Below are 12,803 nucleotides of genomic sequence, written 5' to 3'. Positions count from 1 at the left end.
TCTCTGCAGCACTCCACCAATCAGGCCTTTATGGTAGAGTGTCCAGACGGAAGCCAGGTTCACCTTCCAACAGGACAACGACCCTAAGCACACAGCCAAGACAATGCATTAGTGGCTTTGGGACAAGTCTCTGTCTGAATGTCCTTGAGTGGCCCAGCCAGAGCCCGGACTTGAACCTGATCGAACATCTCTGGAGAGACCTGAAAATAGCTGCGCAACGACGCTCCCCATCCAATCTGACAGAGCTTTAGAGGATCTGCAGAGAAGAATGGTAGCAGAGTGAACGGTCTATGGCCTTAGTGGCTGGTGTCTTTGGCAATTTTTCAGGCCTTCCTCTGACACCGCCTGGTATAGTCCTTGATGGCAGGGAGTTCGGCACCAGTAATGTGCTGGGCTGTCCGCACCACCCGTTGTAACGCTTTGTGGTCAAGGCCGGTGCAATTGCCATACCAAGCAGGGATGCAGCCAGTCAAGATGCTCTCAATGGTGCAGCTGTAGAACTTTTTGAGGATCTGAAGGCCCCTGCCAAATCTTTTCAGCCTCCTGAGGGGAAAAGGTGCTGCCGTACCCTCTTCACGACTGTGCATGTGTGTGTGGACCATGTTAAGTCCTTAGTGATTTGGACGCCAACGAACTTAAAGCGCTCGACCTGCTCCACAACAGCCCTGCCGATGTGGAAGGGGGCGTGCTCTCACCTCTTTCTCCTATAGTCCACGATCAGCTCCTTGGTCTTACTGACGTTGAAAGAGAGGTTGCTGTCATGGCACCACATTGCTAAGTCTCTGACCTCCTCCCTGTAGACTGACTCATCGGTGTCGGTGATCAGGTCTACCACTGTTGTGTCATCAGCAAACCTAATGATGGTGTTGGAGTCGTGCCTGGCCGTGCAGTCATGAGTGAACAGGGAGTACAGGAGGGGACTGAGCACTCACCCTGTGGGGCCCCCTTGTATGTGTATGTGCCAAATAAAATTTGATTTGTTGAGGGTCAGCGAGGTGGAGGTGGTGTTGCCTACCCTCACCACGCGGGGCCGACCTGTCAGGAAGTCCAGGATTTGTATTTGTATTTATTATGGATCCCCATTAGCTGCTGCAAAGGCAGCAGGTACTCTTCCTGGGGCCCAGCAAAATGAAGGCAGTATATTTCACAACAGATTTCACAACACATTAAGTGTCTGCCCTCAGGCCACTACTCTACTATCACATATCTACAACACAAAATCCATGTGTACATGTGTGTATAGTGAGTATGTTATCGTGTGTGTACGCGTGTGTCTGTGCCTGTGTGTTTGTCTCTAAACAGTCCCCGCTGTTCCATAAAGTGTATTTTTATCAGATTTCTATCTGATTTTAATGCCTGCATGAGTTACTTGATGTGGAATAGAGTTCCATGTAGTCATGGCTCTATGTAGTACTGTGTGCCTCCCATGGTCTGTTCTGGACTTGGGGACTGTGAAGAGACCTCTGGTGGCATGTCTTGTTGGGTATGCATGAGTGTCTGAGCAATTGGCCCAGAATGGAGCAGCACTGCTGGCCCTTAAATGTACATGGACCATATGCATGTCAATCTCTCCTAGCTAAAGTAGTAAAGTAGTAGTAATTTAAACAGACAGCTCTTGCATTCAACATGTCAAGACTTCTCACAAATACAAGTATTGATGAAGGTCAATCTCTCTTCAACTTTTAGCTAGGAGAGATTGACATGCATATTGTCCATGTACATTTAAGGGCCAGCAGTGCTGCTCCATTCTGGGCCAATTGTTATTTTCCAAAGTCCCTCTTTGTGGCACCTGACCACACGACTGGACAGTAGTCCAGGTGGGACAAAACTGGGGCCTGTAGGACCTGCCTTGTTGATAGCGTTGTTAAGAAGGCAGAGCAACGCTTTATTATGGACAGGCCTCTCCCCATCTTAGCTACTGTTGCATCAATATGTTTTGACCATGACAGTTTACAATCCAGGGTTACTCCAACTTGTTCAATTTCCACATTATTCATTACAAGATTTAGTTGAGGTTTAGGGTTTAGTGGAATGATTTGTCCCAAATACAATGCTTTTATTTTTTTGTATTTTTTTATATTTAGGACTAATTTATTTATTGCCACCCATTCTGAAACTGACTGCAGTTCTTTGTTAAGTGTTGTAGTGATTTCACTTGCTGTGGTATCTGACGTGTATAGTGTTGAGTCATCAGCATACATAGACACACAGGCTTTACTCAGAGCCAATGGCAGGTCATTAGTAAAGATTGAAAAAAGTAAGTGGCCTAGACAGCTGCCCTAGACTCTACTTGGATTATGTTGGAGAGGCTTCCATTAACACCCTCTGGATCCAGATGCAGAGGGAGGGGTTCTGTCCCAGCGTCCCTAGCTTGGTGATGAGCTTGGAGGGGAATGAACAGCATTCCCACATTGTTATTTCCCCTCTTGTAAAGGTGGGAGATGGCAATATGAAGTGCAATTGAAATTGCATCATCTGTGGTTCTGTTGCAGCGGTATGCAAATTGGAGTGGGTCACGGGTGAGGGTTTCAGCATGAAATATCCTTTATATTTTTTTTACACAACTTTATTTAGTTTACTATGTCAATAGTTTGAAGAGTTGCAGAGTTAATTGAAAGTAATGCCATTGTTGATTAGATGCTTTTTTTCATTAATTAGGCTAATTTATCTTGAACCATAAGGTCTATCTACTAGAAATTCATGGAAAATATGGAGACAGATGTAAAAAATGAATACAATATATGAATAATTCTGAAAAATAACAGTTATTCAAGTATAAATTACTAAAGTTACGATAGAGTGCCATAGATTTTCTGTTAATTACCAAAATGGCTGAAGATTCTGGTAACTTTGGTAAACTAACAGTAGCAGCAGAATTGCATACCAGAGTGATCTCTCCCCAAAAGCCAATTAATAAATTCTTCCTAGATTCCTAGATTTTTCGAGTTTAAATAAGCTTTGACAATGTATTAAATATAATACCTACAGAATAAATACAGTTGAGTGTAAAAGGGGCAGGGCTGTAAACCAAGGCAGATCAGTGTCCTGTCCAGTCTATGATAAATCAAAGCAGTGGTGGGGCTGTGGAGTGGCTCCTGGCAGGGAAGAGCAGTGCCAAGGTTATCAGAGATATGTCTGAGAGGAGAGACAGATTGAAAGAGAGGGAAGAAGAAAAAGGAAGGGACATGGTGGGAACATCATTATGATGCATGAGGGAGATGTATGATATGGTAAAGCCTGTTTAGGGGTCACCTTAATAAAAAGTACTGTAAGGGAATTTTAATGTTTGTGCTTTTCTGATAACTAATTTCTGTGTTCTATTCATGTGCTGTTCTAATAGCCAATTTATGTGTTCATGCAAGTGACTAATTTAACGAATCCTCACTTATCAGTATCTGCAATTTGGCATGAAAGAAAGATATCTCAATTTCAAGGTCTCAGCCTAGAGAGAAGCCTCGTGGGGTGTTGGTCTGTCACATGTTATGAACCATTATTGGTCGGTCACATTAATGAAAAAACGGTAATGATTAATTAATTATGCTAAATCATGCAAATATAAGTTGTCTGTGAATAGCCGTATATAAGACAACTGCTGGGACTGCCCAAGCAGAGCTCCTGATTGACATGTGTACTATGGGGCATTGAGTTGGTTGGAACCTCTCCAGTGGCCTGACAAATAAAGGGTGATTCATTTAAGATTGACTTCGAGTGTCCCTGTGTAAGAATTTCCACGACACTACTTTGAAAATCATACAGCACTATAAATTGTCAATGATATGTTTAAGAAGAGCTCAAGTGGGTTCTATTATAATGCCTGTCAGACAGGCTCTCCTATAGAGTCAACGGAAACAACTTAGCCAACAATAGCCATGTTGTCTTGTACTGTGCACCTTGTAGAAACAGTGCTCTGTATTGTCTTATATAAAGACAAATGTAAAAGATCTGTTGTTTACACTGAACGAAAATATAAACACAACATGTAAAGTGTTGGTGCCATATTTCATGAGCTGAAATAAAAGATCCCAGAAATGTTCCATAAGCACAAAAAGCGTATTGTTCAAAAAATGTGCACAGAATTGTTAACTTCCCTGTTAGTGAGCATTTCTCCTTTGCCAAGATAATCCATCCACCTGACAGGTGTGGAATATCAAGAACCTGATTAAACAGCATGATCATTACACAGGTGGACCTTGTGCTGGTGACAATAAAAGGCCACTCTAAAATGTGCTGTTTTGTGACACTACACAATGCCACAGATGTCTCAAGTTTTGAGGGAGCGTGCAATTGGCAAGCTGACTGCAGGAATGTCCATCAGAGCTGTTGCCAGAGAATTGAATGTTAACAGCCTGATGAACTTCATACGAAGATGTGTTGTGCTGCATGAGGCAAATGGTGGTCACACCAGACACTAAATGGTTTTCTGATCCACGCCCCTACCTTTTTGTTTAAGGTCTATGTCACCAACAGATGCATATCTGTATTCCCAGTCATGTGAAATCCATAGATTAGGGCCTAATTTATTTCAATTGAATGAATTCCTTATATGAACTATAACTCAGTAAAATCTTTGAAATTGTTGCATTAATATTTTTGTTAAGTGTAGAAAACGGTTTCATTGTCTAGTGTATTCATAGACAAGTGCAAGGGTATAGCATTTGGTTGTAAGTGCAAGTACTGCAGCATTTAGTTTCTAAAAAGTACATTATGCATATATATTTCTCAACCCTGGATAATACTTCAATAAAACACTCCATGAAAAATGTAAATGATATGTCAGAGCTGTAGTTTTTTTTATTAACTTGTCGATAGAATTGCAAGGTTGTGAATGTTTGGTATTCACCCATGTTACTCAAATCAATATGGCTTGTAACTCATTCAGATCAATAAAGAGTTTCTGTATTTTATCAAGAGAACAACTCAACACTGCTGGAACAAACACATTAGTTGTTCAAAAACAGTCAATGTAAAGCTAAGAGTAGTGCTCTTTGACGAAGGCTTAAGTGCATTTACACATGAAAGGCAAAGACAAAAATCATACAAAATTGATCAGGTACATAAAAAAAATATGCATTTAGAATGATTGAGGACACAAGTGATAACATTCTACAAGGAATGTGCCCTGTTAAACACTGACAAAACTATGCAAATCACAACCGGGAATATAGTTGTTCTTCCTGGTTCAAATTTACTGGGCTGTAACAGGCATCTGCTTCTCTCTCAGCTCAGAGGTAAATCCTACCCGTAAGGTATAGAAGGCAGAAAGTCTCTCATATTCTTAATTCTGATTTTAAAAGTATACTCACAGTGAACTAGTTTCAAAAAAGAATGTCAAAGAATCGTTACAGATCAAATAACTTGCACGCTTTCTACATCTTGACCTTTTCAAAACACTCCTGATCCTGAAACAGGATCTAACAGAGGATTATATTTCACTTTACAACAAGAGATACACATCCTCCCTGAAAGCTGTAATGCTCTGTCACATAGTGAGGTAAACCTGGAAATGGCTGACAGCACTGTGTTAAAATGAATAGTCGAATGGAAGGGTTTCCAAACTGTACCACCATTATCCTCTGTATTTGACATTATCTTCAATATCTTTTGATTTGAGTAGATGGTGGTGCTGAGAATTGCTTATGATACACTAACATAAGGCTTACTAAAATAACACAAAACCAGAGCACTGGTTATTCCAAACACTGGCAATAATACTGTTGTAAACGCTCATGTCCATCTTTAAGGGTTAGGACAACACAGACCTTTCATCAGGCATCTTTTAAATAAAGTCACAAAGTAAGAAATATAGTAGCATTTAGGACAGGGTAGATATTAGTAAGAGGGCAGGCAAACGCCACTGTATAATTCTGTATTATCCCACTGTTACTACACCCTAAAATTAAAAAACTTCACTTCTCTCATTTTAGTGTTGGGCTTGTGTCCAAGGTATTTCCAGTGTATGTGACATTACCCTGAGCATCAAGCATACAGTAAGCAGATCATATTATTTTACCATGACAGTGAGTATTTAGAACGAGGCATTACTGGTAAGGGATTGAATAAAGCTCAGGACAAAGGTCTTCTGCAGTTCGCAAATACCCATATGAAAGGAAAAAAAATACATATGGAAAAGCATTATGGATGTCTTCATGACACCATGTAATTCCAAGAGAATAAAGTGAGTGCTGTATCTCAGTAGGAGTGTGGTGGTCCAGGCTTGGTGCCCTCGGCCTGGTTGAAGGGGTTAGCTGAGCTGGTGGACTGGTCCTGCTGGTCAATGGACTGGTAAGCATCTCTGTTTCGTGTTACACTGGGGAAGCCTGCTGTGTAGAGACAAGACAGACCTTTAAAAATATAGCTGATACACAGAACATTAAACTGTCAAATGTTTTTATCATTGTTTCAACATAAAACCCAACATCAACCTCCATGTTAAGGTTGAAAGTTCATACAGAAAATGGCAAATTACATTCAATGACTCCAAGCTGCAGGACTCACACACACAATCATAGCTGTGTTAGACTACCACAGTCAGGTGAGCCAAATGAAAAGGGAGGAACAGAACACCACCCAGGAGATAAAAGGAATGAATATCTACAAAGCCAAACTCCTTGGGAATAGTTTACACTGAAAACCCTGTATATGAGAGTCCCTTCAAAACACCACATCGCAAACAAACTTGATTTATAACACACTTTTGAAGAGGAAATATGTGGGGATAATCCTACAGGCTGCAGTATTCACTCATGATGAACCACTAGTGCATACTGAACAGTCACCCAGTCCTGTATGGTCACTCTGACAGAATACCAATGGCTGCCTAAAACCAAACCTGGGAACATAGAATTGAGTGCCCGACGTGATCAATCTTATAAGATCCAACCTTAATGAAAATCAGATAACGAAAACACTGACGCAAAAATAGATTGAGCATTTTCACTTAAATAGCGTTTATTAAAAATATGACTTTAAAATGTCTGCATAAATTCATTTTCGAAAGTCTAACACTGCAATATTTAAGTGCACAAAGTTGTTAAAATCTCAAATCATCCATTTATGACCTTAAATATTCAACCTTATTCTGATAAATACAGATGCAGTCCAAAATATTCTTTACTTCGTAAAGTCATAAAAACATTAAAATCAAACAAAAGCACAAACGTCAAGCAAGAATATGTAAAGATCATGTTCATGGAGTGAAGCAGATGTCACTTTCAGAATTTTAGGAAGGAGTGACAAGCAGATATGATGTGTGATTGGCAGAGGAGGATGATGGGACACAAACACAGATACTGGAGTCATGTGGCAAGAGGTAAGACTGGACAGTCAGAAAACAGGACAGGAAGTAGAGGCATGCCTGTAGTTCTTCAGCCCAGCAGTTTCCCTTACTTCCTGTGTGAGGGGAGGAGAGGATTGATGGAAATAAAGGAATGATGAAAAAGAAGATGAGGATCAGTAGCGGCGGCCGATAAAGGCACTGTCGGCACTATCCGTGGTGCAGTGACTGTCCACTGAGGTGTCTAAGTCTGAGGGGTCAGAGGCAAGCAGCAGAGGGGGGAAAGATGGAGACAAAACGCAAACAGGGTCAGAACAGAGATACAACAGACAAGACAGAGGATTGTTTCCACTCACAGACAGAAAGCTAAAGACAACATTCAATCACTGGTAGTGCGACAGAGTGCGGTTTAGTGAAATGGTGACAATTGGATGTTTGGTATGGGATGACAAAAGCTGACTATAACAGGGTTTTGTGCCCTGACTTAAAGTTAGACTAAGATATGATGCAGAAAGTAAACAGCATAGTTGGTCAATTTCCACAACAACTGAGAGCATTGAAGTGCGAGGTTCAACTTCTCTGTTTTGGTGCCCAGGCTACCATGCTGCGAACAGCGTGAAGCGAACCCGTGCACGTGCACAGATACTGTGTGTGTGTGGGCGAAGTCTTGCATCTAGTCTCAATATCTGCAGTGCTGCTGATGGCAATGTAATTTTGCTGAGTTTACCTTTAATATTCATGATGAAAGTGGAATAAATAAATGGTTTACTTACTCTGTTATCATGTGTAATAATGTAGAAGGGTGATGCACTTGAATGCTTATAGAAACGCTGGTACAAGAAATAGACTACAGCCTAGTTTCTTGTAAGTAATGTCAAGGGGCAAAGTAATGCGAGAAGTGTTTTTATGACTGTCAATCAAAATACTAACTTCTGGTATTGTAATTCTACATAATGTACTGTACTTATCAGCGTTAAATGGTTTTAAATTGACACACCTTGATTGCCTTGTCCTTGGTGTATAGCACTGCAGGACGCCACCTTGATCCCAGAGCCCCCCCCCCCCCCCCCCATGTCAAGCAATCAGAGAGCATTTAAAAGAGACCTTGAAAACTTAGAACATTAACTATATTAATCACCTAGTTTCCAATCAGTCACATGTACCTGCTGTGCATCATTCAACTTTACCACAGACTTCATTAATGCGCTATTCTTATTTGAATAAACAAGGGAGTCAAATTGGGTTGATCAACTCATACAACTTTTGACAAAACATATCTTTGTCTATTCAGGGTAACAAGGCCTGACAGAACCATCAAATTATCTAGTATGAACACACCATTCAAAAGGATTTCAGGCATGCCCTACTGCTCTATGGGGCAACATAACATGCCATTCCTGTTCCAGTAGGTTTTGAGAACAGTCACCAAACCTCTGCAAAAACACACAGGACTTGTGTTGTGCCAACATCTCAGTTTGACTTAGATCAAGTTGAGAAGGGAATGGTTCTGCCACTGCCATTATAGATTCCACTGTCTAATTGTCCTTTACTGTATTCTTCCAATTAACTGGGAAAGACAGGAACTCCAATCAGATTATTTTGCTAATCGATGATATGTGACCTGGCTAGGATGGTCCACTAGTTAGTGGGCGTCTCAGGCGCATTTGTCTTGTGACCATCTCTGTAACTCAATTAGCTTGACTCTGGTTTGATCTGTCTGCAGTACAGTTTTACACAAAGGCTCTGAGCAGCCAGCCTGTGCACTACAATCCTCTCATGGCCAACGACACGAAACAGCCCAGACAAGATTACAGCCTGGAGAATGTTATTTCCTGTCAACAACTCCTTGGCACTAGGATGATATCACATCACACCATGCTTCGGACTTTGTCCATACCAGTCCAGGGATAGTCCTGAGACTATTTCTACAAACCCCAAAACCTTATTTCTACCATTAGAAGTGACAGTGAGTAACTAGCCCTACTGTAAACTAATGGTTAACGCCTGCTGTCTCTACTCACACCTAGTCATACTCACCAAAGTTGACATTGTAATCTCCTCCGCGCTCTCTGTACATTTGGTAGACGAAGAAGCAAGAGACAGGTTTGAGTAGCAGGCCCAGGATGGCCATGCCCGCACTGAAGCGGAATGTGTCCCTGTTCCTCTCTGCTAGACCCTCGGCCAGCGGATAGTAGATCCCAAAATGGATGATGTCCGTCAGTATCGTCACTGCAATCCCGATAAGAAACTGGAGGAGAAATGCAGAAACTAGACAAATGTGTATAAGAGCCTGATGAGGTAGGATGATTCTTATTGATAGCTAGCCGACTAAACTCAACTCCATGATTTACTATGGTGTTGAGCAGCAACTAATGTGGGCTGACTGGAAATCCGATGTCATTTTATGTAATGTTGTGTGTAATTGAGGGGTTATTCTTTGGCATTTTCTGTCTGAGATGGTACAGGAGTTTTGAGGAAGTGATTCACCATAAGTACAGCATCGATGGAGTCCCTCTGAGCGACGGCCCACACACCCACAGCCAGGACACTGAAGTTACCCCAGGCATAGGAGGGGGGCAGCCAGGCCATGCAGCCCCTAGGAACCACACACAGTACAAAATACCAACACACACTTCCAAATGTTCAGCATACACTAGCGTCTCTAAAAGAGTAGGCCTAATATATATCTCCAAATTGACAATTGTATTTGACAAACTCTGGAGGCAAAGCATGTAGGTGAGAAATGGTTCATTATCAGCCAGTGGTTAAAGTCTGCCTCTTGTGTGACTGACTAACTATGAAGTCTTCAGGTAGAGCATTATCTTTGTGCAGCCATCCACAGAGAAAACGCAACACAAGTGAACCATGTAGACCACTTTCCTCAGTTAGAGTCGGCAACAAGCGAAATTCCACAGGTGTATGAAAAACCCTTGAGGAGCCAACCCACCCACCCACTTACTCACCAGATGGTCAGTAGCCAGTGCATTAGTACTATGGCCTGTGGGGACAAAGAAAGTCAACATCACACACGTGATTTTCAAATTTTTGTGCCCAATGAGGCAATTTGCGTCAACTCCACTTGAATTGATAACGGATGCCTGACATTTCATTAAACGATCAGTGATTTACAATAAATTAAGAACGTGAATTGATTGGAGAAGTTTAAACCACGAACTCAGCATCTCGTGATAAGCCCTGACTGAGTCATTTCACGCACGATAGATTGTTACACAATTGTTGCTATTTTTTAGTCTACAATGACAGAGCGCTTATGTTCCTGTAACTGTAACCGGGCTGATGTGACACGTTAATAAAATAATGTAAATACTGTCGAAGTGCGTATCAAGGAAGAGCAATGTAAATAAAGTCAGCATTGTATGTACGACTTACAACTATTGCAAACATGTTAACAACCGACTTTACCTTGAGGTTTACGGCAGGAATTTCCATATTTTCAGGCCAATGCAGATGTTGTGGTCCCCTTCAACTTGTGAGGTTTCTGAAGATTTAATACATAACTGTCCAACCACTCCCACTAACCAGGCAGCAAACACAAACCATGTGACAACAGCCTGACTCCTTCCACCTAACCCTTTGCACCCCCCATTATTTCATACTGCAAAAAACACACGTGAGCATCAGCTGCTTGGTCTTGTTCACCATTCTGTAAATCAATTATCATAAACATTAGACCATGTAGGCAGTCTAATATGGGCAAATATGTTCTGTTCAAACATACCAACTGTATTACGAGCATTCTGGCTGAGCTGGTTACAGTGGCCACTTTTCATAGGCTACATGTCACAATAGTAAGGTGTTCAGGATAATATAAATCACAAGTTAAATATCTGGTGTTGTTCCCATGAGTCTATAAATGACTGTTCCAGGACAGAAGACAAATAAAATCTTTCTGATAATTTTATTTTCCACTGTCTCTCACCCAGGTGTCTTCCGTCAGCCTGGTCTCATAGACTAGACTTAACATAGTAAACGTAAATCCGGGACACTCAAATTAGTATGATATGTTATGTTTGGTATGGTTGTGAGTGGATGGGTGGCCATAGAACATAAATGTCTAGCAACCCAAAGGTTGTGAGTTTGAATCTCTTCATGAAAATGTTTTGCTGATTTGCAACTTTTCAACAACTTACTACTTTTTTGCTACGGATGGGTGGGCATATAATGTAAACATCCAGCAACCCATAGGTTGCAAGTTTGAATCTCTTCACGGACAACTTAAGCATTTTAGCTAATTAGCAACTTTTCCACTACTTAATACTTTTGAGCTACTTTGCAACTACTTAACATGTTAGCTCACCCTTCCCCTAACCCTAACCCTAAACCTAACCTTAACCCTTAGCCTCGCTAACATTAGCCAGCTACCTAACGTTAGCCACCTAGCCACCTAGCTAGAATTCGTAAGATATAATACATTTGGCAAATTCTTAACATATAGTACATTTTGGAAATTCATAACATATTGTTCGTTTGCAAATTTATAACATATAATATGAATTGAAATTCCTAACATATCATAAGAAATGTGTAATGGACATCGACAAATTAATAAATACCATACGAAATGTAACATATAATACTAAATGGAGTCTCGGATTTACGTACATAATAATAATACGAAATGCTCTAAGACCAGGTTGGTAATATGATTCTATCAGCTCATAACTGCAGAGGGAAGTGCAAACCCACGGTAGACGTATGATATGTTACATATTCTAGCCGGGTGGTTAACGTTAGCCAGCTGAACACACCCCGGTATTCCATCTGTTTAAAACCTCTTGAGGATACCCTAGGATAGGGGGCGCCACAGCGCATTTTGAAAAAAAATCGTTCCCATTTTCAACGGCCTACTAATCAAACTCAGAAGATAGGGCATGCATATACTTATTATATATGGATAGAAAACACTCTAAAGTTTCTAAAACTGTTTGAATGGTGTCTGTGAGTATAACAGAACTCATTTGGCAGGCAAAACCCTGAGACATTTTCTGACAGGAAGTGGATACCTGATGTGTTGTATTGAGTTGAAACCTATCCCATTGAAAAACACAGGGGTTTAGGAATATTTTGGCACTTCCTATTGCTTCCACTAGATGTCGCCAGTCCTTTCACAGTGGTTTGAGCCTTATAGAGTCAAAACTCAGTGAATGACAGGAGTTTGAAATTGGTCACAGGGGATGGGCCATCACCATTATGACGCCGGCGGCCATGTCTGCCCCCACCTTTGGAAACGGTTTTAAAGGCAATGAAATCATCCCCCTCGAATCTTATTGGCTCTCTTGGTGTTAGAGGCCCTGAACATTTATTTTATACAACGTTTGACATGTTTGAACGAACCTACATGCGCGAGGATTACTTTCAGTATGAAGTGCAGAGCTGCGTTTGGAGAGAGCCATAGGACGCGCTACCAACATCAGGCTAATGGAACGTGAAGTATGGCCTTTTTGACCGAAAATACATCTGTTGTGGACCTGGGATGCTTTCTGATGAAGACAACTAAAGGTAGGCGATT

General features: G+C 41.2%; 1 protein-coding gene across 5 annotated transcripts; it reads right to left on the bottom strand.

Moving 5' to 3' along the window:
- Positions 1-4,762: 4,762 nt before the first annotated feature.
- Positions 4,763-10,866, bottom strand: agtrap (angiotensin II receptor-associated protein). Of its 5 annotated transcripts, none has more exons than XM_014133581.2 (5): positions 10,697-10,861; positions 10,237-10,271; positions 9,761-9,869; positions 9,311-9,521; positions 4,763-6,341 (listed from the first exon to the last, which is right to left on the bottom strand). In XM_014133581.2, exons 1-5 carry the CDS (start codon positions 10,721-10,723, stop codon positions 6,190-6,192), a joined length of 534 nt encoding a protein of 177 aa, XP_013989056.1. In that variant the 5' UTR covers positions 10,724-10,861; the 3' UTR covers positions 4,763-6,189. The 5 variants fall into 5 exon arrangements, with proteins under 5 accessions (XP_013989056.1, XP_013989058.1, XP_013989057.1 ...); XM_014133583.2 differs by having other exon boundaries at positions 4,763-6,317; positions 10,697-10,858; XM_014133582.2 differs by having other exon boundaries at positions 4,763-6,320; positions 10,697-10,847.
- Positions 10,867-12,803: the final 1,937 nt, after the last annotated feature.

Source organism: Salmo salar, chromosome ssa12 (genome assembly GCF_905237065.1).
Source record: "Salmo salar chromosome ssa12, Ssal_v3.1, whole genome shotgun sequence".
Taxonomy (NCBI): domain Eukaryota; kingdom Metazoa; phylum Chordata; class Actinopteri; order Salmoniformes; family Salmonidae; genus Salmo; species Salmo salar.
The sequence above is the reverse complement of the archived record's forward strand: the minus strand, read 5'-3'. Positions and strand labels throughout refer to the sequence as shown.